We start from the raw sequence: 26883 nt of genomic DNA on the forward strand, positions 1-26883 counted from the left end.
ACCAGTAGCATATGTCGCCCCACATAATGCCACTCCAAAACATCAGGGCACCTCCACCTTGCTGCACTCGCTGGACAGTGTGCCTAAGGCGTTCAGCCTGACCAGGTTGCCTGCAAACACGTCTCCGATGATTGTCTGGTTGAAGGCATATGCACTCATCGATGAAGAGAACATGATGCCAGTCCTGAGCGGTCTATTCGCATGTTGTTGGGCCCACCTGTACCACGCTGCATGGTGTCGTGGTTGCCAATATGGACCCCACCATGGATGTTGGGAGTGAAATAGCACATCATGACGCCTACTGCGCACAGCTTGAGTCGTAACATGACGTCCTGTGGCTGCACAAAAAGCATTATTCAACATGTCAACATGCTGTCGGGGTTAATCCGAGCCATAATCCGTAGGCAGCAGTCATCCACTGCAGTTGTGGCCCTTGGGCAGCTTGAAGGAGGCATGTCATCGACAGTTCCTGTCTCTCTGTATCTCCTCCATGTCCAAACAACATCACTCTGGTTCACTCCGAGACATCTGGACACTTCCTTTGTTGAGAGCCCCTCCTGGCACAAAGGAACAATGTGGACGAGATCAAACTGTGGTATTGACCATCTAGGCAGGGTTGACCTACAGACAACATGAGCCGTGTACCTCCTTCCTGGTAGAATGACTGGAACTGATCAACTGTCGGGCCCCCTCTGTCTAATAGGCACTGCTCATGCATAGTTGTTTACATCTTTGGGTGGGTTCAGCGACATCTCTGAACAGTCAAAGGGACTGTGTCTGTGATACAATATCCACAGTCAACGTCTATCTTCAAGAGTTCTATGAAATGGGGTGATGCAAAACTTTTTTTGGTGTGTATTTACTAAATACGGTAACTGATATCTGCTAGTAGCTCCCATATTGTTTCACATTTTCCAAAGCAATGTCTGCTCTTCAGCATATGAAACAGGTAAAATTAACAAGAAAAACAATAATCAGTGTAAAGACTGAATATTAACAACTTCAACATCTTGAAAGAATTAAATTAAAGCTCCCAATTCTGTCTGTACCTAGGTCACTCTTTTTATCAAAATGTTGAAACGTGTAGTGAAACAACAGATTTACAATGATCGTATCTTGCTGGAATTATTTTTTTATCAGACTTATTTTTCTTCATTTTCAGGAAATTTCATACTAAAAAAGTGACTATAACTGCTGTAATTATATCTGTGTAACAGATTCATAGTGTACAGAAAGTATTCCTCCTTTTCTTCAATCCGCTGATGAAGAACATTGACAACAGATCTGAATAACAAACCTAATTTGATTTATTAGGCACTTCAGTGTATTTCAGGCAGGCTATCTTCAGCAACCTAATCCATAATTTTTCCTTTCCAACCGTCCTGCTAAATATATTTTTACATCAGTCTTAAAGCATTTTAATACTATTACTTAATCCATGATGACAACGAGAAAGTCTTCTCCCTCTGAAAGACAACAATTATCAGTGATGGTCTTACCTGCATCAATGGTACCACTTAGCTAATTATTGTACACACTTCTGAAATCACCTACAATTTGATAGTGCAAACTTTGGCACAATGCCAAACAAAAACATGATGCTGTTGAAACTTGGTTGTTTGTATTTTTTAGTACATAAGGAAAATTTGTAGCTGAAAGTCCACAAGAAATTCTGAGCTCTTAGAGGCAATAACTGTCTAGATCAGATTATGCTTTCCTAAGCTTTTCATACCATTCCTGTTCAATGATGATTTATTCTCAAATTGCAAAAAAAGTTCTACAATTTTCAATGTATTTCATTTGGTTCAGCTTCAATTTTAGTCACAGAAAATTGGTTGTAGCTACCCTCTCTTAGTTGCCTTCAAATAGGAGGAATATAAAATATTGCTAGGAGTAGAGAAATTTCAAGTAAACAATAATGCGACAAATAACAGGAAATCAGTGATTTACGAATATAATGCGACTCTGCCAGATTTTACAAGTTGTGAAATTTGGTATTTTCAGCATTCCCATTTAGAAATGTTGTAAACATGAAGGCAATGGGTTACTAATATTGGCAACTGCTATTTGTTTAATGTTGAAATAGTGTCCTTAATTTTTTTTTCAAGGTTGACGTATGCATGTAAGTTTAAAATGACCATTTATTTCCAGCCTAAGGAACTAATGCCTTAATATGACATCAGCAGATCACAGTTTTATCTGCCAACATCAAATTTCCCTACCCTTTTGTACAACAAATTCATATTTTGGAGACACCTCTAATGTGGTGCAGCAATTGAACGGCACAGTTTCATAGTACGCAGTATAAATATGAAAAACAACAAATACAGCAATTTAGCTTTAAAACCACTTGAGCTAAAATGGAGTCTGATTAACTTGCATCTATCAGGCAATCAGACCTCTAATTACACTGCAGAGCACGCTGCTATCACAACTTCATTTTGCACAACAGTAAAAATAATGCTGAGTACATATTGTTGCAAACATTTTCATTGTACTGTTGTACCACAAGAAACATGTCTCTGTGACGTCATGTGTTCTGTATTGTGACTGGCTGATACAAGTCAATGAAGCAGTGTTTGTTATGCTAAAATGCCGTATTTGGTGTTCTGAAATACAGAGTTCAACTGGTGCACCACATTAAGGATCTCTTCAAAATACGTCATTTTTGCTAGGGTTTGTTGTGCAAAAGTATTAAAAAATGTGATGTGCTGAGGGCAATTGGGCCCCTATGTTCAAATACAGATTCAGAGTGGCAGTTGTAAAATTATAGTGAAGTATTGAAGATTTTGTGGCTTAATGTCTCAACAGAGAACTTCAAGAGTTATGATTATAAAACTTTCAATGTTGTTTGGTTGCAGAGTTCTTTGTTCTTTAATTGATTAGATTTAATAGATTTAACATAGAGGTTTCTTTTTCAACAACGGAAATAAATTAGATGTGCTATATCAATCATAACAACAACTCTCTCTCTCTCTCTCTCTCTCTCTCTCTCTCTCTCTCTCTCTCCACCCCCCCCCCCCCCTCCTCCTAAGTGATCACAGGCCCTGTAGACCACACGCTGCATCAACGATCTGCTTCCACCCTGCGGAAATTTCTAATGCTGTGATGTCCTTCTCTATGTCATCTTTCCACATTGTACAAGGTCGGCCCAATGGTCTTGTTCTCTGCAGAGTTCCTTCAAATGCTTTCTTGGTGATTCTGTTGGTTTCCATTCTAGCCACATGTCCAGCCCATTGCAGTCTCCTACTTTTTAATTTCTGGATGATGGTGGGCTGCTTCATTAACTGATTTTGACTTCTCAATACGCCATTCTCCAACACAGGTCCCCAGATTTTTCTCATTACTTTTCTTTCGAAAACATTCAGTTTTTCTCTTTCATTTTTTGTAAGCGTCCAGATTTCTGAACCGTACAGTACTATGGGGCAGATGATAGTGTTGTAATAAGAACAACACTGATCATTAATAATGTAACTAATAGGTATAATTCTATTTTCATCATAACACTGAACAATAAGGGCAGCATAGTTTAGAAATAAGCTGTAAGGAAATAACACCGGCACAAAATAATACCTAAATCAGCAAATAAATAAACAAAAATTTCATGTCTCTAAACGCAGCTTGTCCTACCAATAAGAAAATTGTGATTAGTCGTCATATGACTAGAGAGTCATTATACACATGAAATCACAGGTAGCATAAAAAATATTTGTGATTACCATTTCATTAAGCTTTGAAGAAATTTGGTAGCCAATCTTCACAAGAAAGGCAATTTCTGATGATCTTATTGGCTGCAGTTCTGGATCTCCTTGGTATTCTATTAAGCGCCTCTGTCTCCAGTCACGGATGGAAGGACTGACAAGGGGATCCTGTAAAAAAATGTTGCTTTCACAAGTGTAGTCAAGAACACCATAGCACTATGCATTGCTGTACACAAAAATGTAAACAAATTTTTGTTAACCCTGGCAATGCCAACAGTGGAGGTGAGGTTACTTCATGCTCACATTTTGTAAATAATGTAATCTAGTTGTGAACTTAATATTTTAAAATTCTAAAAAACATTCATTGGTTTTAATCCACTCTTCGACCAGATTCAACAACTCTTTCACTTTGTCGATTACATTCAATCCAAAAATTTAAGTCTTACTCAATAAATAATAGCATCAAAACATATTTTCTGGTTTTGGATCACACAGCATTACCTCTTTAGGAAGTAGCTTTTTCAACAGTCAACAATAATTAACAATTTTTTTTTTTGGTGGTTGATTATAAAGTACAGCTCCCGCCTCCCCAGTCGGTAAACAGTAATAAGCCAAAACATTATGACCACTGCCCACTGTGATGTCTGGCGCCGCCTGGTGGCGCTGCGGGCATGTGAAGCGTTAACAAAAGTATGTCAATGGAGGATCATCCTAATGAACATATGGGCTGCAAATGGGGAAATCCATTGCAATAAGTGACTTTGACGAAGGACAGTTTAATATTACGCAGAGCATATGAAAAAGTATCTCAAAAATGACAAAGCTGTTTGATTGCTACTATCGTGAGCATTTACGGAAAGAGGTAGGAGACAGTGAAGCTACCACTAGGCACAACCCTTCAAGAACGTGGGGTTCAGAGACTTGTCTGCAGTAAAGTAGGACAGATGGTGATCTGTGGCATCTATCCCAACAGATAAAGAGCTAGAAGTCAAAGGTGCAAAAATTTTCCTAATTGCAGTTTGTGGGGTGCTTGTTAATCCTCTAATACAATAAGTATATACTAAAACACTGGTATTGTAAGTTTGATCTTTTATAGTATGATTGGTTGGTTGGTTGTTTTGGGGTATAAAGGGACCAAACTATAGGGTCCTCAGTCCCTTTTTCCTCAAGCAAACAAGTCTCAAAGTAAAACAATTAAAAACAGATGAATTGGGGAAAGTAAATAGGGAACCATATCGAAAGAGAAAATAAAAAAAGTGAACCAAAGTGGGAGATACACACTAAAAGGAAAGGTAGAGGGAGGCAGTAAAATAACATAGCAGACGGCTTGAGCTCGCTGATCACAACAATAAAAAAAAAAGATGAGGCAGCCACTCTGCAACATACTAAAATCGCCAGCCTAAATGACAAGGCGAGCAGAACATACATAGGGAAAAGACAAACAACAAGGCAAACAAAATGCAAAGTAAGAGTGACGAAGATGTAAAAGGGAGGGAGGATGGAGGCCTGGGAGAGAAGGCCAGGTGCCCAAGCTTCGATGGTACGATAAAAAACCCCTCGCAAATGAAACAAAAAACTAAATTGGGCGTTTAGGCATTTTTGCCCAACATTGTAGGTATAGTGCTGGGAAGGTTAAAAGTCCGCCACAGAATAGCTAAAATAAGGCAGTCCAACAAGAGGTGGATGACAGTTATACGGGAGCCACAGCGACAATGAGGTGGGTTCTCATGATGGAGGAGGTGACCCATGTGTTCTCCACGTATGGCCGATGCAGAGCTGGCAAAGGACAACAGAGTCCCTGCGAGTGGCTCGCATGGATGACCGCCATACATTCGTTGTCTCCTTGATAACACGGAGTTTGTTTGGGGTTCTGAAGTATCCCAGAACGTGAAAACTTTGCGGCGGAAGACCGATCAGAGAAATTTCCAGAGTTGGTTTACCAGTAAACTGTTTGGCCAGGCTGTCAGCAAGTTCATTGCCTGGTATCCTGACATGTCCTGGGGCCCAAATGAAGGTCACTGAACGTCCACTGTTCTATGGCATACAGAGACTCCTGGATAGTCATTACCAAATGATATCAAGGGAAGCACTGGTCAAGAGCTTGAAGGTTGCTTAAGGAGTCATTATAAATGAAGGACACACCAGTGCAGGGGCAAATATGCTCAAAGGTGCGACAGATGGCTACCAACTCTGCAGTGAAAACACTGCAGCCATCCGACAAGGAACGCTGTTCAGTATATCCAACGCGAGCATAAGCAAAGCCAACAAGACTGTCAGCCATTGATCCATTGGTGTCGACTATTTCTGAGCCCTGGAACTTGCCAAGAAGAGAAAGAAATTGCCGGCAAAGGGCCTCAGGTGGAACGGAACCTTTTGGGCCTTGCGATAGGTCCAGCCGAAGCCTTGCCCGAAATATGGACCATGGAGGGATATGGAAGTGGGAGCCACAGGAAAGGTGGTAGTTATAGTACGAAAAGCAAAGTATTAACTTCATACATGCACAGTGACTCAAATTATCTCACCAAGTAAAATATTATTCTTCTGCAGAAGGCTCTCTCACCAGCAGTTTGCAAAAATCCCCCAAAAATTCTTTGGCTAGATACGCTGTATGAGAGTGAACAATCTCCTATAAGAAGCTGACGTGTTTCACTAGTGGTGTTAAAACAAGAGCAGGCATAAAATCAAGACCTACTGAAGCACAGAAATGTCCCATTGTCCTTTGAATGTCCCCACCAAATTGACAATCTGAGTAGTAGCTTCCAGTGTTCATAATTCACATAGACTGTGCAGCAAGTCTTGTTTTAGCCTTTACTTTGGACTGAGCTTGACTTTGTCAATACTTCCAATCCCAAAATAGTAAATAAAGCCTCACAACTTGCCACAAGTATCCCCAAGTGAAATTCCCTGATTTCCAGACAAGTTTTAGCATTTTTCCCTGACAAATTTTGAGATCTCAAGGGTAAGTAAAGACTTAAGTTGACAATCCACCTTCGCAGCTACAATACAAGAAATAATAGTACTGAACAAAGAAATATCCAAATAAAACTTGCAAGCATATGGTGTTTCCTAATGTGAGCAAAAATCTTAAGTACTAACATCAACATTTTTTGTAATGAACTGTTTTTAGATGGAGAAAGCAAGCCAAATGGAATGTGGGTTTTATTGAGTCCACTGACTTTTTTTTTTTCAATAAAACAAAACACATTTGGTAACAAAAATACACATTTCCTTTGCATCGCAAAATAGATTTAAAATAACTTCACTGATTTCAGAAATAACCTCAGAAAATATAGGCCTCTTGAAAGAAGTGTATAAGGTAGGGAAGAGTTGTGTAAACCAACAATATAGGTGACTGCCAATAAAATGTTGATTCTACTATGTTCATTACTGTAGGTTATTACCAACTGTGTTACATGTATTATTTTACAGGTATTATGTGACTCTTCTTTCAAGAAATATCTGAGCACATAGTGTACAAACCATCAACGACTGCCAAAATTTTCTTCTTCTTGTCATCCATACTTTATAATATATAAGATACTTTTGAAGTGCTAAAATAAATAAAATTTCTATAAAACGACACACTTTGCGATGTGTTTGTGGTGAGACAGTTGCAATTTCTGAAATCCATCGCCTGTGGCCTCTGGCCTACATGTTGTTGTTGTTGTCATCTTCAGTCCAGAGACTGGTTTGACATAGCTCTCCATGCTACTCTAACCTGTGCAAGCTTCTTCACCTCCGAGTAATTACTCCAACCTATATCCTTCTGAATATGTTGGTCTCACTCTATGATTTTTGCTCTCCAAGCTTCCCTCCAATTCTAAATTGGTGATCCCTTGATGCCTCAGAATATGTCCTACCAACCGATCCCTTCTTCTAGTCAAGTTGTGCCACAAACTCCTCTTCTCCCCAATTCTGTTCAATACCTCCTCATTAGTTATGTGCTCTACCCATCTTATCTTCAGCATTCTTCTGTAGCACCACATCTCAAAAGCTTCTATTCTCTTCTTGTCCAAACTATTTATCGTCCACATTTCACTTCCACACATGGCTACACTCCATACAAATACTTTCAGAAATGACTTCCCGACACTTAAACCTATACTCAATGTTAACAGATTTCTCTTCTTCAGAAACACTTTCCTTGCCATTGCCAGTTTACATTTTATATCCTCTCTACTTCGACCATCGTGAGTTATTTTGCTCCCCAAATAGCAAAACTCATTTACAGTACTACTTTAAGTGTCTCATTTCCTAATCTAATTCCCTCAGCATCACCTGATTTATTTCGACTACATTCCATTATCCCCATTTTGCTTTTGTTGATGTTCATCTTACATCCTCCTTTCAACACACGGTCTATTCCTTTCCACTGCTCTTCCAGGGCCTTTGCTGTCTGTGATAGAATTACAATGTCATCGGCAAACCTCAAAGTTTTTATTTCTTCTCCGTGGATTTTAATTCCTACTCCAATTTTTCTTTTTTTTTTTTTCCCTTTACTGCTTGCTCGATGTATAGATAGAATAACATCAGGGATAGGCTGTCTCACTTGCTTACCAACCACTGCTTCCCTTTCATGCCCCTCGACGCGAGATAACTGCCATCTGGTTTCTGTAAAAATTGTAAATAGCCTTTTGCTCCCTATATTTAACCCTTGCCACCTTCACAATTTGAAAGAGAATATTCCAGTCAATATTGTCAAAAGCTTTCTCTAGAAATGCTTGAAATGTAGGTTTGCCTTTCCTTAATCTAGCTTCTAAGATAAGTCTTAGTGTCAGTATTGCCTTGCAAGTTCCAACACTTCTACGGAACGCAAGCTGATCTTCCCCAAGGTCAGCTTCTACCAGTTTTTCCGTTCACCTCTAAAGAATTATATTAGTATTTTGCAGCTATGATTTATTTAACTGATAGTTCATCATTTTCACACTTGTCGACACGTGCTTTCTTTGGGACTGGAATTATTGTATTCCTCTTTAAGTCTGAGGCTATTTTGCTTGTCCCATACATCTTGCTCACCAGGTAGGTAAAGTCTCGTCATGGATGGCTGTCCCAAGGCTATCAGTAGTTCTGATGGAATGTTGTCTACTCCCGGGGCCTTGTTTCAACTAAGATCTTTAAGTGGTCTGTCAAATTCTTCACACAGTATCATATCTCCCATTTCGTCTTCATTATGTCCTTTTCCACTTCCATAATATTGTCCTCAAGTACATCGCCCCTGTATAGACCCTCTATATACTCCTTTCACCTTTCTGCTTTCCCTTCTTTGCTTAGGACTGGTTTCCCTCCGAGCTCTTGATATTCATACAGGTGGTTCTCTTTTCTTTCCATAGGTCTCTCTAGTTTTCTTGTAGGCAGTATTTATCTTATCCCTAGTGATATATGCCTCTACATCCTTACATTTGTCCTCTAGCCGTCCCTCCTTAGCCATTTTGCATTTCCTGGCAATCTCATTTTTAAGACGTTTGTATTTCTTTTTGCCTGCTTCATTTACTGCATTTTTATATTTTCTCCTTTCATCAATTAAATTCAATATTTTTTCTGTTACCCAAGGATATCTACTAGCCCTCGTCTTTTTGCCTACTTGATCCTCTGCTGCCTTCACTACTTCATCCCTCAAAGCCACCCATTCTTCTTCTACTGTATTTCTTTCCTCCATTCTTGTCAATTGTTCCCTTATGCTCTCCCTGAAACTCTGTACAACCTCTGGTTTAGTCAGTTTATCCAGGTCCCATCTCCTTAAATTGCCACCTTTTTGCAGTTTCTTCAGTGGTAAGGATTTATTATTGTTTTGAACTTTCAAATGTTTCACCACATTGTAAGCCACTTTCATCCTGCCTGACTAAGAAAGAGGCAAGGTGATAACACTGTCACTTTCAAAGAGATATCAAGCGTAGAGGCTGAGTATGGACAATACCAACCCCATGACACCTAGATTCCCACATGGTGCATGAGCAGTCTCAAGGATCGTGACACTGTCAACAGACAACAAACAGTGCCTACAGTCTTGGAGATCGGTGGATTGTTCATGCTTGTTAAGAATGGCTGAATTATCTCAGGCTATCAACTATCCTTGCAGACAAAAATTGAATTGTCTTAAGTTAATAAGACGCAGTAATAGATGAGGGATTTTCACACCTTTCTCACAGTTTTGTATCAAATAAGGAGCTGAGACACGAAAGTTTGTGGACAAGGGATTGAGGCAGGTAATTCAGTTGTACTTAACAATAATAGGTAATTGTTTAAAACATATTGTAGTAAGTTTAGTGGAATTTTCACTTAGCCGCACTTTTTATCTTTATGAGATCTTTATGCATTTGGCAATGTAAGGAAAACACAGGAACCTTATTGTCCATTTACAGAAGAAAAATATTTTTACAAATTAAATAAAAAGTCAGTTTTAATGTACTACTTTTTTTAACTTAGTTGTTGTAAAATACAATTTATTAATTTAAGTGCATTCATACAAACAGACAGATTCTGGAAATAAACAGTAACATTCAAAAAATTAAAATATGATTAAATGGATTTACCTGAGGAGTTATAATTGGCGATATTGGGGTAACTGTGCTGACGTCTGGGACATCTGGCCTTGGAATCTGTAGAAAAAAGAGGTATCAAGAATAATATGATTATCTTCAGTAACGATAGGTTATACCCAACAACCATCTAGCATGTGTTACTCGGGACTTAACCATTAAACTATATAGAAAATTTCACCTACAATTACACTTCACCAATGCACTGTACACAATTAGTTACGATGTCCCGTCTTTATACAGTAAACTCTTAAGCAGACTGAAAATACCTAATATTAATCTGGAAATGGGAAAGGGCTTGATGGAATATAAATTACAAATTCGCAGTACGGGCATGGGCATCTGTCAGTAGAGAAAACTCTTCTAAAACCTCAAACCCCCCGTTTGGTTCGGGTTCAGTGATAATATTGCACGATATGGGTGCAAGGGCAAGACACACTATACTTATTCCTCTACAGCCTCTCTCCCACCTGCTTCCTTCTCAGACTGGTGCACATCTTGCTGGACATTGTCCTCTGGCTCTCTGATGGGTCCATCCAAATCTTTGTCCATATTAAGACCACTAATTATCAACTGACCACTAATTATCAACAGAGTCCACATTTTGCTAGCTGCCATCCCTTCCACACTGAAACGTCTCCCCCCCGTCAGCTGGCAATCCTTGAGTGGAGCATCTGTAGTGACAAGTAGCCCCTTGCACCATTTGATGAAGGTCTTATTAAAGCCTTCACAGACAGCGATTACCCCAAAACTTAGTACACAGAGAGTTTTTCTGTCATACACACATGCCGCTAACCCTCTGACCACCCATGAGAACCAGCTGCAAAAGTGGTATTCTGGGGTCACCCAATCTACACAACATTCTAGCCCATTCTTTTGCTTGACCTGCTCTAAAACCCTTTGACACATTGCTTCTCTGAATTATGTAGCTGGGAGTTGTTCTTGCAACACATCCTTCAATCCCATAATCCTCCTGGCCGCAATCTGCAACCCCCACTAGTCCCTACCACTCAACCCTCTCCACCCTTGCACTATGACCATAATTTCACTCATCCTGCACCCACCCCATCTCCTCTCCAGTCTCCCTCGCATCTGTTCCCCAATCCATTCCTCATCAAGGTGCACTGCACACAACCCCCTTGCCTGTGGCCAGTACAAGTGCACCAGCTACAGGATGCACCTATTGCTTCTCCCTCCCAACTATGAACCACCCTTCCCCAACACTCTCTCCATTCCCTGCCTTCTTTCTCCCCTTGCCCATTCCTCCTGACACAATCCTTCAGTCCAGATGACCTGCAGTGCTAGCACAATGTAGTCATTTGGGGCAAAGTAGTCATACAGGTGTGTGTGTGTGTGTGTGTGTGTGTGTGTGAGAGAGAGAGAGAGAGAGAGAGAGAGAGAGAGAGAGGGAGGGAGGGAGGGAGGGAGGGAGAGACTATAGTAAGGGTCAAAAAGTAGCAATGTTTTCAGTCCTGTTTATGTACCTGTTAATGCCTGAAGAGTCTCAACTATTTCATGAGTTGTTACCTAAATTCCATAAATCATCAAGCATTACACAGGAAGGTGAAACACATCGAATGTAAAAAAAGAATATAGATACAAGAATGTCCTGGATGTAACACAGACAATGAATGGAGTAAAGGAAACCACTCCAATATAGTTGAGAAAATGAGTAGTATGCAGGTACATGCTTTGGATAATGTTTTTACTCAGAGCTATGAAATGCAAACAAACAAACAAACACACACACACACACACACACACACACACAAAATTATAAAAAGAGTAGTTAACTTTACTCCTCCTACTTTTGGAAAGGAAACAATTACTAATTAACATTTCTCACCTCAAATGTAGAGCAGAGTAGATGTAAGCTTGTGTCCAAATAAGCAACAACCTTTCTCCTCTCATCCAGGGGAATGTCTGCTGTAGCAGAAGATCCAGAAAAGAACTCACGGAAACTAGACAAGAAGCCTAGATTCTTACATGCGTGTTCTTCAGCTTCTTTTGCGAGGAGTCTAGCTGTTCCAATGCTTTGTCCCACAAGTAAGACAAATGCCTTAACCTGCTCAAAATAAATAAATAAATAAATAAATAAACAAACAAACAAACAAATAAACAAACAAATGATAATAATAATAATAATAATAATAATACTATTTAAAAAAATAAATTTGAAAATTGAGCACATATAACATTACATTTCAGAAACTTTATACCATCTGCAAATTTTCCATGTAGCTTGCAACTCCTGTGCAATGAACATTAATCAATATTTCATGTATCCATCATTATCAAGTGATTTTACTCTTCGGCTCCTCACTTATGCAATAGAAAAATGTGTTGATCACAAGCTGGTCCTCGGGCGACATCGGTGAACTACATTCTCAACTGTTCCTCATCCTTGTAAAAACAGTCTGTGTCATGCATGTACATGAGTCTTCCTCAGTGTGTTGACCCTAAACTGTACTGCAAGTCTTCTAAACATTTTGGATGGTTTTACACCAACTGTTGTGAGAACCTTGTTATAATGCGTTGCACGACTGACAGAAGGTGTCTTTTGCTCTGACACTGCGATTCTGACTAAAGAAATGGTCTACCACTGGAAATGACTGCAACAATGAACAGAGATTGCACCACTCTGTGTTTGCAAAAAGGCACTTAAAAAAATCTGTTTTCTAACTGATTCACTCTCTTACAATCACTATTCCGAATCTGATTGTATGATAGCTTCAGTCATAAATGTCACTTGCTAGCCAAAGTAAACATTATTTGTCACATCTACATAATTATGTAGTCACAGGTATATTTCTACTGATGTACTGTCTTCCCAAGTCCTATTTCTAATTATTTCACATTCAAATATAGCACAGAACACAGAAGGGGTGTCAACCTGACTGGAGGAGTGGTGCAGATGGGGGAGGCAGCTGCGGGGTCTGAGAGTTCTCCGATGTGTGGTCAGTCACGCATCGGTGGAGCTGATCTTAGTGTCTTGACATCAAGGTACCGGAGGCGTGCACAGTGTACAACTGCTGGTATCCACATTGAGCGCATGCTAAACGCTCGGACCCAGATGTGAAGCACAGATGGAAACTCTCTGAGGCAGGTGGTCAAGTGTCAGCCAGAGCATGTGGAGCACTGTACAGGGTGGGCTAAGGTTGCTGATGGGAGTGAACCTATATGAACTCAAGAATGGATCAACGGCTTCCTCAGGACAGGATTGAGTGGCATGTTTTTTCATCTGAGTCTTGAATGTAGGGGTCTGTGGCTCTACCCCTCGACTGGATAGGAGATGCAAGGGAGAGGAGCTAACACTGTGGATGCCATGCTGTTCAAAAACTTGAGACACAAACTGGGAGAGGCACATTGTCAGTTACTAGCATATATGGGAATGTTTCTATGGAACTGACTGTTAAGTAGTGACTGTTAAGTAGTGCAAACAAACAAATAACAAAAGTTAATGGTTTAAATTAATAAGCATACAGCAGAGGTACAAGGGAAACGAAGTGTTCACAAATAGTATTAGTCATCAAAAAGGTTTTATTGAATCTTCAGTAGCCAACAGTAACACACCATCAAGTGCTGAGAAATGAGAGGTGGTGGTGGTGGTGGTGGTGGTGGTGGTGGCGGAAAAGGTAATAATTATACAAGGGTACAATGCTCAGACCAATGGTTTACCCACCCAGCTGCGGTGGGCAAATTACCCAACCTGAAGTAAGACAGGACCCTCCACAACAGCCACCAAAATCCGAGCACTGGTAATGGGAAAACTGTCCACAGTAGTTTGGGCTTTGGTGTCTGAATGGAAACACAACAGTTCATCCTGATTAAATGCTTTATCAGTGCCAATTGACAGAGAGCACCTGCAGTAGTGTGTTGTGCAGTGGGTCAAGAAGAAGAAGAAGGAGAAGGAGAAGAAGAAGAAGAGAGAGTCCAGTGTTGCAGGCGATGGGCCACTTTGCCTGATAAAGATGCCGAAGGGTGGAAGAAGATAGACGTTTATGACGAGTAATCAAATGAAATTTAGAACCATGTAGGAAGATAAGACTTTTTTTGAATGCATACACAATAACAAGTGCTCCTTTTCTACCAGTGAGTAGCACTGCTGCACCTGATTCAGAATTTTGGAAGCATACGCCATAGGATACACAGAACTGTCTGCATATTTGTGCAAGAGAATGGCTCCAAGATCATACTATGAGGTGTCAGTGGCTAAAACAAAATGTTGCCTGGTTGGAAAGTAACTAAACAAGGTGCAGAGTATAATTTTGACATCAATAAGATAGAAGCACACTCATAAGCAGGCGACCACAGAAAAAAGAACACATTTACATAAGATAATATGAAGTAGCCGAGCCACCGTGGCTGCACCAGGACAAAATTTATTGAGGTAAGGAATCTTTTCAAGAAAGGCCTGCAACTCTATGACATTGGTAGGATGTGGCGACACCATAATGGCATCGAAACTTTGGCGTAAATGTTTGACGCCCGAGTGCAAGACTTCAAAGTGAGACAGACAATAGACGGCTGAATAAACCGTAATTTGTCTGAGTTGCTTTTCAGAACAGCAGCCTGGAGCACTGTGAACAAGCAACAAAGGTCCAACCAACGTTCATCTGTTGAGGAACCTGAGGTCACAATGTCATACCGTTAGTTAATGCACTTCAGCACGGATGCTGTGAGTTGCTCCAAAAACTGTTGGAAAGTGGTAGGGGCACTAGTCATTCTAAGTGACATGTGCTGGTATTGATGTAACTAGAAGGGAGTTTTCACTGTAAGGTTATGTTTGGAATCATCATCCAGAGACATTGCAAGTAGGCTTCCGACAAGTCTATTTTGGAAAAATATTGGTTGACTAGAAGAAGGGATCAGTGGTATGGCCCGTTCTGAGGCATCAAGAGATCACAAGTTTAGAGTTGGAGGGACAACAACAACAACAACAACATCAACATTGGTCCCTGGAAAGGTGTGCTAAGAGTCCATCCTGAAGGGATAACGGATGGGTTATCAATAATAGACCGTGAATCGACAGACTTTTTAAAATCATCTCAGAGCAGAAGATTGCCATTAGGTTTTGCGACAATAACCAACGGAGTATACCATTCACTAGAATAGACAGGCATGATAACACCAAAGACATAAGTTTATCTAGTTCTAATTTGACTAACTTGCCGTAAAGCTATTGGGATTGGGTGGGCAGGAAAATAAAACTGGAGCCCGCTGTCAGTTTCATTATGGCGTGAGCCTTAATATCAGCAGCACACCCTACACCTTCTGAAAAACAGGGAGGAATATTCCAAGCATACCTGTTGGTATGGGACTTGATATGATACCAGAAGCACTTGATCAGGAATAGAGAATCCAAAAATTCTGAAGGCATCTAACCCAAATAAGTTTTCAGTGTTGGCATCATACATTACTAGCAAGGTCAAGCCCGCACAACTGCTTTATACACTACAGGAGTAGGAAATGTTCGCAATATAAGAATTTGTTGTTTCTTGTAACTCACTAACCGACGAGAGAAGGGGACAATGCTGGTGATATGATGGTTGCCTGTCGTCCATGTGGCCTGCTCATGGTGAACAGAACAATAACGGCAAGACTGGAGAGAGCATGTGGCCACTGTTGTGATGCTGACTGCTATTGTTGCTTAGCACAACACTACCCCATGTGGCATGGAGACTGTGGTTGCACAGCCACAATGTCATCTTCCCCTCATGAGCCAAACGAAAGCCGCTTAGGAGGAGAAGCAGCACTGGCAGCTACCTGACATCAAGCTTCTATCTGATTTCCTGTTGCCTATACTTCAAAGGTCTGGGCAAAGTTCAAAGCTTCTGTGAGAGACATGGTAAAACACATTCAAGATCTTCCCTATCGGGAGCCATGCATATTATAGCATTGGGAACCACTGAATCAGCATATGAGTCCCAGTGAGTTTCAGTAACAAATGGAATGCCACCAAAGCAGACGAACTTTTGCTGCCCAAGCTCTGTATGACTGTTGCAGCTGCTTTTGACAAAGGTACAACTCAACATGAGCAGCAATAACATGACTAAGTTTGCAAGGATAATTAGAGAGCAACTAACACATTTCATCAAAAGAGAGACTTGCAGGTTTCTAAGAGGAACTATCTGACACAAAAGGTGATAAACATGAGAAGAAACCCATGACAGAAACAAAGCCTTACACACCTTGGAGTTAGTGACTCTAGAAAATATTGCCGAAGGAGTTTTTCATATGCAGCCCAATCTTCTCGATGAACCCTGGCACATCAACAATGCTGACAAATTGTTTAGTGCCACAGCGACATCATGCTTCTGACTGGTGAGAGCTTGTTGCTGTTCAACAAGAGATTGAAGAATTTCTTCTGCAAACATATTGGCCATAGCGAATTTAGAAACGAAACACGCAGAGTAGAATATTGCAATCATCACCAAAATGTACAAACTTAATATCAAAATTACCACCAACCAACTTTTATTCTGTTTCCACGTGAAGGGATACACAAAGACACTGAATGAAGTAGGAATCTGTACAGTCACACTGAACCATAGCATATATTAAAGCACAGTCGAACACCTGAGCAAAACATTTTTCATGTAAACTTTAGTCTGTGGAAGGCCTGGCACACCACCTTATATACGGCTGTTTTGTACAAAGTGCAGCACTTGTTGCGCTGTCTGTAGTTATGCAAGGTGACCTCTTTGGGCCAGCTTTGCAAATTATAAACAGTGCTGTAAAATTTTTAGAAACTGACGGACAAGGCAGTAAAATCATATTGTATATTGTGTTATCAGACCAAAGACTTTGCTGTGTTTTATTATGTTGTTTATTACTATAGGCCTATTTTGGAGTGGTTGTCATATTCAGGTTATCTTCGAAAGGTACATGATCTGGGACAATATTTCAAATTTTTAAGTAGATAATTTACCATATTGTAGAATTATGATTCGCTATGTACATCACATTGTCTTGATTTCCATGTGACATTGATGTCTCAGTTGCTGTCACATTATTGTGTAAGTTTGCTCCTTTGATGCTGCTAGAGCTACAGTGAATGTTAAACTTTTGTTGGAGCAGTTACTTGTGTAGTTGTTGAATTATGAAAGTTTATTTCATAATGCCATTTTGTAACAGCTGTATTGACAGTGGAGTCAGCGATGTTACATGGTTACAGGCTCCTTGCTTGCATGGTATTCTGTGGGTCATATCTTTGTTCTTACCAGCTATACTATATTGCTTGTATGATTCGTGTTTATGTGATTCTACTCCCATGTGTGACTTTATCCTAATTTTAGCTATGGAATTGGTTATGCCAGATAGTGGTGCGGTGCATGATGTTTGTGACAATTTCTCAATGTTGTTTTCTTAACCCTTTCACTGCTATGGGCGTGTATACACATCCGGCTACATTGTTCCCCAGGCGTCATGGACTTGTATGTGTGTCACCTGGATTTTCCTACAGTGCTACATCTGAATGCGTTCTGAGCCGTTGACCTCTCACTGCTGCAGATGATTTACTACCATATCTTTGTATCTTGAATCGTTTATGAGATAAGACGATTGTTACGATCACATGAATTCCGATGCACAAGAACGTTAATAGGTGCAAAGGGTGCAACTGTCCTTCGGATATAAAACACAATAACTCATGAACGAACTGAGATAGCCTTCTGCTCTCAGTTTTAAATAAAAGTTCAATATCTTATAAAAATTTCATTTCACTGGAATGTATGAGCTAAAATCAACAACATGGAAAATTTACGCAATGTGCATTTACCTCTGCAAAATCTTTAAAATTTTGCATAATGTTTTACTTAATTTGATGCAACACAGTACCTATGACAGTTAATAAAAGGAAATTCAGTACTTTATCAACTGAAGATATGAAACTTTACCAGATACTAATTATTACATAACAGCCAGGAAGTTGCATGGACAGAACTGGGCACATCTCATTAGAACAAAATGACTATTGTTTTGCTCTCAATTTTAAATAAAATTTTGATACCTTATCTACATTTGATTTACTGCAATGTATGAGCTAAAATCAACCATACTCAGAGTTTATGCAAAACATTTTAATCTCTGGAACACGCTAAAATTTCATGCAATGTTTTACTTAATTTGATGCAGCACAGTAAGTATGATGGATACGGAAGAAAAATATCCAGTCCTTTATCAAGTGAAGATATCAGACTAAGATTTCCAAAAAACAATTTTTTTCACTTAACAGTTTCCAAAAAATCTGTTAAATATTTCATATTGGCCAGAACACCACCTCCCACCATAGGTGTCAGCATCTGGCAAGCAGTGCAGCCATAACAAAAGCAGCCTCTGCATGGAATGCAAAGAGCTCATCAGTAGCAGTGAAAGTTAGACATATGCTTTCCAATGTTTACTTTTAATTTCATGGCAACAAAATGTCTGGATGTATTTGTACTTTTTTCTGTTCATCTTTCTATTTGAAAGGATAATTTCAATAAAATTTTCTATGCAACATTTGCGTTTCAAATCAGTCTGTTTATTTAGAGTTTCTTGAGGGTAATTTTGTGTGTGAGAATAATTTTAGATTTTTTCAAGAATACTCATTAGTGGTCCTTTCTGTGTAACATGTAAAACCTCACACTGAGTTCTATATTGTCTGCTGTGTGTCATACTGTTTTCAAGTGATGGAGGAAAGTTGATGGGTTACAGCTGCTTTCTGTAATGTGTTCTCAGTATTGAATATTGAAATTATGCCCAGTTTGACCCATATAGAATTTATCACGTACTTTACATTGAATTTTACATATACCTGGATCTGAATACATGGTTCAAAAATTGTGTCGTGTCTGGTAAGCAAAATTTTATGTTAGTGTGTTTCCTTAGAATGTTGTTGACAACTGGATGGATAGAGACAGATGTTTTATGAATTTTCAGATGTCCACATAATTTAAGTACTCTAGGATTTATCACCAAACATTCTCTTTTTTTGAACTCTGACAGAATAGTATAACACTGTTTGATGACTTACTTTGTTTGTGCAGCATATTTGTTTGTGGGATCTCTAGTGATTTCTACGATGTTATTTTCTGTGAAAAAGTAATTTACTTCTTGTAGATAGTAATTTGTTTTAGTATTATTAACAATTACATTTGACAATATTATGAAAAAGATGGCGGAAATGTTGAGTCGCAAAGAGTCACAACAAAAAGATAAAGCATGTAAGCTTTCACTCTGAAGGTCTTCTTCTAAAACACACACACACACACACACACACACACACACACACACACACACACGACTACCATCTCTGTCCTTTACGTCATATTGTCATTATTACATCATGGATTTTCCATTGTTTAAACTATTACCTTTGTCTGACTTTATAGTTATTGCAATATTAGATATTAGTTTATCACTAATTTGGCATAATAGCATATAGCTTCTGTACTGGTGGTTGTAATTATTGGTGCTTTCTTTTTCTGTTGCATTCGTTGTCCTAAAAGTGATTTTGTTTTGTTGTTTTACAGGTAATAGATCTGCCACTCACTATTTTAGTTGTTGCTGTAAGTTGTTTCCTGATAGTGCTCGGAAACTTGCGTTCTGGATTATATTTTTAAAAACCTATTAGACAAGGGTTTATAATATAATCTAGAATTGAAATTTAAGTACACTATCAGGAAACAACTTACAACTACAGCTACAATAGAACTAATGCAGCTAGATTACAAATTAAACACAAAAAGAAAATTGTTATTAGGACAGTGAATGCGATACAAAAAGAAAGCACTGACAATTACAAAAATCAGTACAAAGACTGTATGATATTAAGCCAAACTAATAATAAACTAACAGCAAGTAATGCAATAACAAAGTCAGACAAAGGTAACAGTTTAGTCACATTAAAATGTAATGACTATATACAAAAACTAAATGACTTTTTTATGGTAAATAATATCACACAAATCATAATATTATTATATCACACAGCACAAAGTGAACCACAAATGAGTGTTCCTGAAGAAATCAAAACGTATATTCACACACACAGAATTTTATTGAAATTATCCTTCCAAACAAGAGACAAGTAGAAAAACAAAATCTACAAACATATCCACTGATCATTTTACCATGAAATTAGAAGTAATCATTGGAAATCATATGTCTAAGAAAACAACACTGTAAGCCTCGTCTCAACCCTATTTGGTATAATCAAGTTATAAAAAAACAATAGGATTAAATTACATATTGGCATAGAATCACATAAACACAAATCATGTAAGTGATTTAATATAGTGAGTACAAACAAAGGTATGACCAAGCAAATGGCCTGTAAGCACATAACATTGCTGAATGAACTGTCTATGCAGCTGCCACAAAACATCATTATGAAATAAAGTATCATAATTCGACAGCTACACAAATAACTGCTCCAACAGAAGTGTAACATCTATTATAGCTCCAACGACATCAAAGAAGCAAACTTATACAATAGTGTGACAGCACCTGAGACATCAATTTCATATGGCTATCAAGACCACCTGATGTATGTAGCAGACCATAATTTGAAAATAGGTTATACTATCTACTAAAAATTTGAAATATCATGCCAGACTATGTACTTTTCACGCATGACCTGAAGATGGCAATCATGGTGAAATAGATCTACAGTAATAAACAATATAACCAACAACAGCAGCATCTTTGGTCCCATAATTAATTGGTCACACATGTGTACAAAAATTAAATTGTTGTAGAATATTGCTGAAAGAGAAAGAGGGACAAGGAAGGAAATGATTGAGGATGAAGCTATTTACACTAAGAAGAATGTAAGTGTTATAAATATATTTGAGCTGCAGAATTTTTTAATAATTACTTTTTAACAGCAGGTGAAAAAGTTGGTTCTAAAAATTGAGAAGAGAAAGAGAAACAGTGTACTGCTGCAGCAATGCAGAAGAAATTGCGTGAATGAAAATTTCACACACTGCTCTACCTAAAATAAGGAAAATCATTATGGCTTTCACAAATAAATGTTTATATGGAACTGATACTTCCATTAAGACATAACTAAGTTGTGGCTCTATAACAGGTAATGTTCTCATTCACATTGGTAAAAAATTATTAATTTAGGTTATTTTTCCAAACAAATTAAAATATATCACTGTTGGAGACACTTTACAAGACTGATAACTCCATATACAGCAATAACTAGCAGCTAGTTCAGTATTTAGATAATTTCACAAAATACTTGAGAAGTTTATGCTCTCTGTGATCATTATGTATGACTATTGGATGTTTAGTATGTCACAGTTTGGATTTCATTTGTTCATCATGTTTATTCAAATCAGCTGTTCCACTGAGGAAGCTATATACACGTTCATGGTGACATAATAAAATTTTTAAATGTTAAAATATCAAAGATTTCTTGATTATTTCAGTTTTGATTAATGGAGAAAGTGTTATGAGATGCAGGTTTCAGCACAAGCCTGAGACAGAGGACACAGACAGTCTTGTATACACTACTGAATACTTAAAGCTGGGGGGAAAAAAAACACGTATAAAGAACTGCTTAAACATTTAGGTATAGCTAGCAGTTTGAGAATAACACAGAAATATTCTACATAAAATACTAGAAGGAAATATTACCTTCTCTTCACTGTAATGAATCTAAGTTTGGCACTGGTATGAGTGAAACACATAACTACAAAACTCTTTTGATAATTTGGTAATGGAAATATAATGCCTGACAGATAACAGAGATATTTTCAGATAGACTAAACTTGTTTCTCCATAACAACTCCTTGAATATCATGGAGGAATTCTTGAATAAGCAATGAATTACAAACTTGTAAATGGCCAGCATGTAACCAAATACAGATTCTTTCACAACCACTATTACAGGCTTCTAGGAGTTAGAAGGGGAACTGAATATGAGTAAATACAGTTCTGAGAAGGAATCCATGCCTGGAAATGTACTGTTTGGGTGTAAATCATGTTTGAAGATTGGTTCACTTTGAAATCTCGTTCTTCACAGTATGTACACAGTGGTAACAGTTCAATGACCTGGATTCCTTACAGGGGCCCATGGCATGGCAATGTTTTGTGTACTTATTGTCAGGTTGTTTTCTGCGCGATGAAGGATGTCCTCCTCAAAACCAATATTGCCGAACATCTGTGGAGCACCACAGCCAACTCTCCAGTTACACATGTACCAGTTTCTTCCACTCCTTATTTTAATCAGATGAAATTGTATGTGATATTATTAAAAAGGAAAACAGTTCCTAATGTTCAGCAAAATTATATTCATTTGATTTGTTCACGAACTGACTTTCGGCTTCTCAGTTCATCTTCAGACAACAATTGAACGTCGCAAACACAGATACAGATAAATATGATGTGTGGCTTACACAGATATTATTTGTACAGAAGATACAAAATGACAAAGTGTTTACACAGGAAAACACTGCAATAATTAATTTAACTAAAAAAAGAGGAGGTTAAAAAGTTTTTACCTGGAGATACATTTAACAAACAATGAGAAATAATATGAATTTACAGTTTGAATCTAGTATTTGTAACGAAAACTTTATTAAACAAAGGGGAAACTGAATCCAATCATTTAATACTAGCCTGGTATTCTGTGTCATGCATGTTGATTCCAATGGGGTCATCTTTCTGCTTTTCTTGACATAATGTAAAACTTCACATTATACATCATATTACTAGTTTTCTGCTAAATGATGATCAGTACAGGTTGGTTCTTTCTTCCACAATTGTCAGCTTCTCTCATATTCATGTAGCCTAACGACCACAGCTTTGCCTGACTGAACGTAATACACTTTTTCATACTGCTTGCAAGTGATTTTATATAAACCACTCTGTGCCAAGAATTGCAATTTGTCTTTACTATTGATTAAAAAAGTTTTGACATGTTATTGGTATTAAAATGTAGGTCTGTAATGTGAGACTTCAAACTTTTATAAGATTGCCTGAAATGCTGAAAATATACGGAAATTTGCACCAAGATTTGTAACTACTGAGTGATTGCTGTTGGTCAGCATACTGAAGTAGTTTAATTTTATTCATTTTCGTTTTTCGTGGTATATTATCAATTAGGGCAGAACTATAACCATTGCTGGAAACAATTTGTTTGATGGTTTGTAGTTCTATTTGGAATACTGATCTTGATACTGCACCAGATATGAGGTGATGCACCACCAAATGGAAAACTGCATGTTTTGTGGATGCTGGGAACACACAGGGATTATTTTATCAGTAGCTATGCTTTTCTGTAAATGCTAAATTTGTGTTTTCTCTAACTGATATCTATATTATGGTCCAAGAAATTTATAGAACAGCACCACTGTAAGCTGAATTTTCTTATTTTAGAGTTTAAATGCTGTACTAACGTGTCTAATTGTCTAGTGGTGCCAGCTTACAAACACAGCACATCATCAAAATAGCCAATTCAATTGTTCTTTCTGTAAGAAAATTTGTTCAAACTGCCAGTGAAAATACCTTTAGAAATTAAATACATTACTACAGCATTTAAACTCAAAACACAAGAAAATTCAGTTTACAGTGGAGCTGGTAAGTTGTTCTATAAATATGTCTGGCCATAATATAGATACTAGTAAAAGAAAACACATATTTAACATTTACAGAAAAACATAGCTTCCGATATGGTACTTATTGCAAGCTCCCAGCATCCTCACAGCCACAAACATGTAGCTTTCTACTCAATGATGCATTGCATCATATCTGTTGCATTACCAAATCAGCTTTTCAAACAGAACTACAAACCATCAAACAAATTGCTTCCAACTTCTGCCTTGATTGACAATATGCTACAGAAAAAGAAAATGAGTAAAATTACACCACTTCTGAATGCTGGCCAACACCAGTCACTTAGTGACTATGGATCTTGATGCAAAATTCCATATTCCGGCAAAATTTCTGACAACCTTGCAAAAAAGTTAAAGTCTCACAGTTACAGAATATCAATAACATATCAAATTTTTTATTCACTAGTAAAGACAAATTGCAACCCTTAGCACACAGTGGTGTATGTAAAATCACTTGCAAGTAGTGTGAAAGTTTACTGGTCAGTCAGGCAGAGCTATGGCAATCAGGCTACATGAACATGAGAGAAGTTGGCGATTGCAGAAGAAAGGTTCATCAGCTGCTGATCATCTTTTAGCAGAAAGCCATTCAAGTGTCTTGGAATATTAAGTTTCACGTTTGTCAAGAAAAGCAGAGATGATCCTACTGTAAATCAACACACGACAGAATGTCAACCGAGAATGGCTATGATTGGACTTAGTTCCCATTTCCACTTTGTTAAATTAAGTTTTCATTATGAATACTACAATCAAACTGTAAATTCATCTTATTTCTCATCAATTTTAAGCGTATCTCCAGATAAAAACTTTGTTTAAGTCCTTTTTTAATTAGTGTTGTTATTGTAATGCTTTCCCATATAAACACTGTCTTATCTGTATCTTATGAAGAAATAATATCTTTGTAAGTCACACACTATGTTTATCTGTGTTTGTAACATTCAGTTGTCACCTGAAGATGGACTGAGAAGCCAAAAGCCGGAAAGTGACCAAATCAAACAAATATAATTTTGCAGAACATCAGGATTTGTTTTCCTTTTAATATTATCATCACTTTCTGCCCAGCACCAAAAGGAAATTCAGTTAATGTTTGTTCTGAAAATGATTACAATCTTTGAACTTATGTTATATCAAAATGGTACATTTGTAACAATTGTGAAGCACCATGTGTAGTATATACAATTAACTCTACAATATTTTGTCCAACTGACATTCCCGATCATAACATTTATTACGAATATGGTCTATGGAAGATGGAGTCAGTTAACTAACAATGTAACGAAGTAGCAAACAAGGAGAGTTGTTGCCAGTGGTCACTGGCATCTGGTAAAAGTGAAGAATTGAGAAGCAGATGCACAGATAATTAAGTGACTTTTTGCGCTTTTCTTTTCAGTGCGATTTACAAAACACACTAGTATCAATGCAACAAGTGCCAAAAATTAATGCACACAACTAAAAATGTAATGCGGCTATATGGACAAAACCTATCCGGATACATTTTTTTTCCTTTCCAAATCAGATGAGTACTGCAACAAACCTTAGAAATCCCAGGTTCTGAAAAAAGTGGTTGATAGTTTTCGAATTCAGTAAGTGGCTGTTGATGTTGATGCTGGATAAGTCCTTGCCACTTGTTAGGAATTTTTGGTACAGGTCCTGAGCGATCTGCTGAGGGATCAAATGATTTTTCCAATTCAGAGAGAACTTGTGAAAGGCCTGGCTGAGAGAAGACCTGCAACAAAGCAAACATCTGACATCAGGAACATTAACCTTATTATCTTCACTTGCCACGTGCCGCAAAACATTGTCAAACCCAAAAATAAAAGTCCAGACATCATTATACGAAATAACAATTTATTAAAAATTATCAAATTATATGAAAGAGTAGCACACGGCCTCTGCCCATTAATTACACAGGGTGTATACGCGGGCAAGGAAAAACAATTCCCAGATTTTTCCCAGTTAAAAATACATTTTCTCCCAGATGAAAATACACTTTTTCCATGTAAAGTATCAGTATATTTTCTCTCGGAACAGTAAAAGTTATCAATCCTTTGGGTGGCTATGGTTTTATACACCAGCGTAGAATTTCTCGGCACTTTAGAAAACGAAACTCAAGGGGGGAAAAAAGTAAAAAACCACATTTTAGAAAGATCTTTGACATGCTGCAACATGTACGCTGTATATTTTCATATTACGAAAGTATAAATGCGAATTCCACTAAAAACCAAATGTTACTTTCTGAAGCATTGAAAACGAGACTGCGATGCGCTTTTGAAAGCCAGTCACAGCTCATGTCATGTGATCTTGCCAGATGATATCAGATATTCGGAATATACTACATGTCATGTAGTCAGCCAATAGCTGTTAAGTAGCGTGAACACACAAATAGGAAAAATTAATGGTCTAAATTAATATACATAGTGTTGCCACAAGAAAAACATAGCTTTCACATATAATATTGGTCTCTAAGATTTGTGGGTACATAGGACCACTGGCTCACCCCCCCAATACCATCACTATCCTACCGCAGTGAGAACAACTGTACCTTTGCCAGATCAGTTCTCTGTAGTATGCGCTCTATGCTACACCATACACTATCTTACTGCGTTTCTGGTAACACTTATTCTTGAGGAAACTGGAGCCTTACTTGCAACACTGTAAACCCCACTGCCATTTAAAGTCTTACGAATCAAAGAATGAATGTGAAACAACATTATACTCTTAAGTTCACACTGTTTCTCTGTAATTGCCTCTAATGAATTCAGGTATCTCATCAAGATTTTATAATGTGTAATAATATTATGGAAAGGAAAGTTGCTACTACCATACCACAGAGATGGTGTATCACATGTAGGAACAACAAAAAGACTGTCGCAAAGTGAGCTTTCAGCCAGCAATGCCTTTGTCGAAAATTGGCAACACACACACACACACACACACACACACACACACACACACACACACTCACACACACCCACACTGTTTTAAATACAAACTACTGTTCCACACATATTTTCATTTTTCCAGTCTATCTTGGCAGGC

The 26883-nt window shown here is 38.0% G+C and overlaps 1 protein-coding gene across 3 annotated transcripts in view; it reads right to left on the minus strand.

Moving 5' to 3' along the window:
- LOC126175810 (sphingomyelin phosphodiesterase 4) overlaps positions 1-26883 on the minus strand; it is a 181159-nt gene that overhangs the window by 57058 nt on the left and 97218 nt on the right. For all 3 annotated transcript variants that reach the window (XM_049922811.1, XM_049922803.1, XM_049922819.1), the window contains exons 8-11: positions 25379-25570; positions 12084-12302; positions 10232-10297; positions 3720-3869 (exon numbers count right to left, since the gene is read on the minus strand). In XM_049922811.1, coding sequence (XP_049778768.1) covers positions 3720-3869; positions 10232-10297; positions 12084-12302; positions 25379-25570 — 627 coding nt within the window. The remainder of the gene's footprint in view (positions 1-3719; positions 3870-10231; positions 10298-12083; positions 12303-25378; positions 25571-26883) is intronic.

Source organism: Schistocerca cancellata, chromosome 1 (genome assembly GCF_023864275.1).
Source record: "Schistocerca cancellata isolate TAMUIC-IGC-003103 chromosome 1, iqSchCanc2.1, whole genome shotgun sequence".
Classification (NCBI taxonomy): Eukaryota; Metazoa; Arthropoda; class Insecta; order Orthoptera; family Acrididae; genus Schistocerca; species Schistocerca cancellata.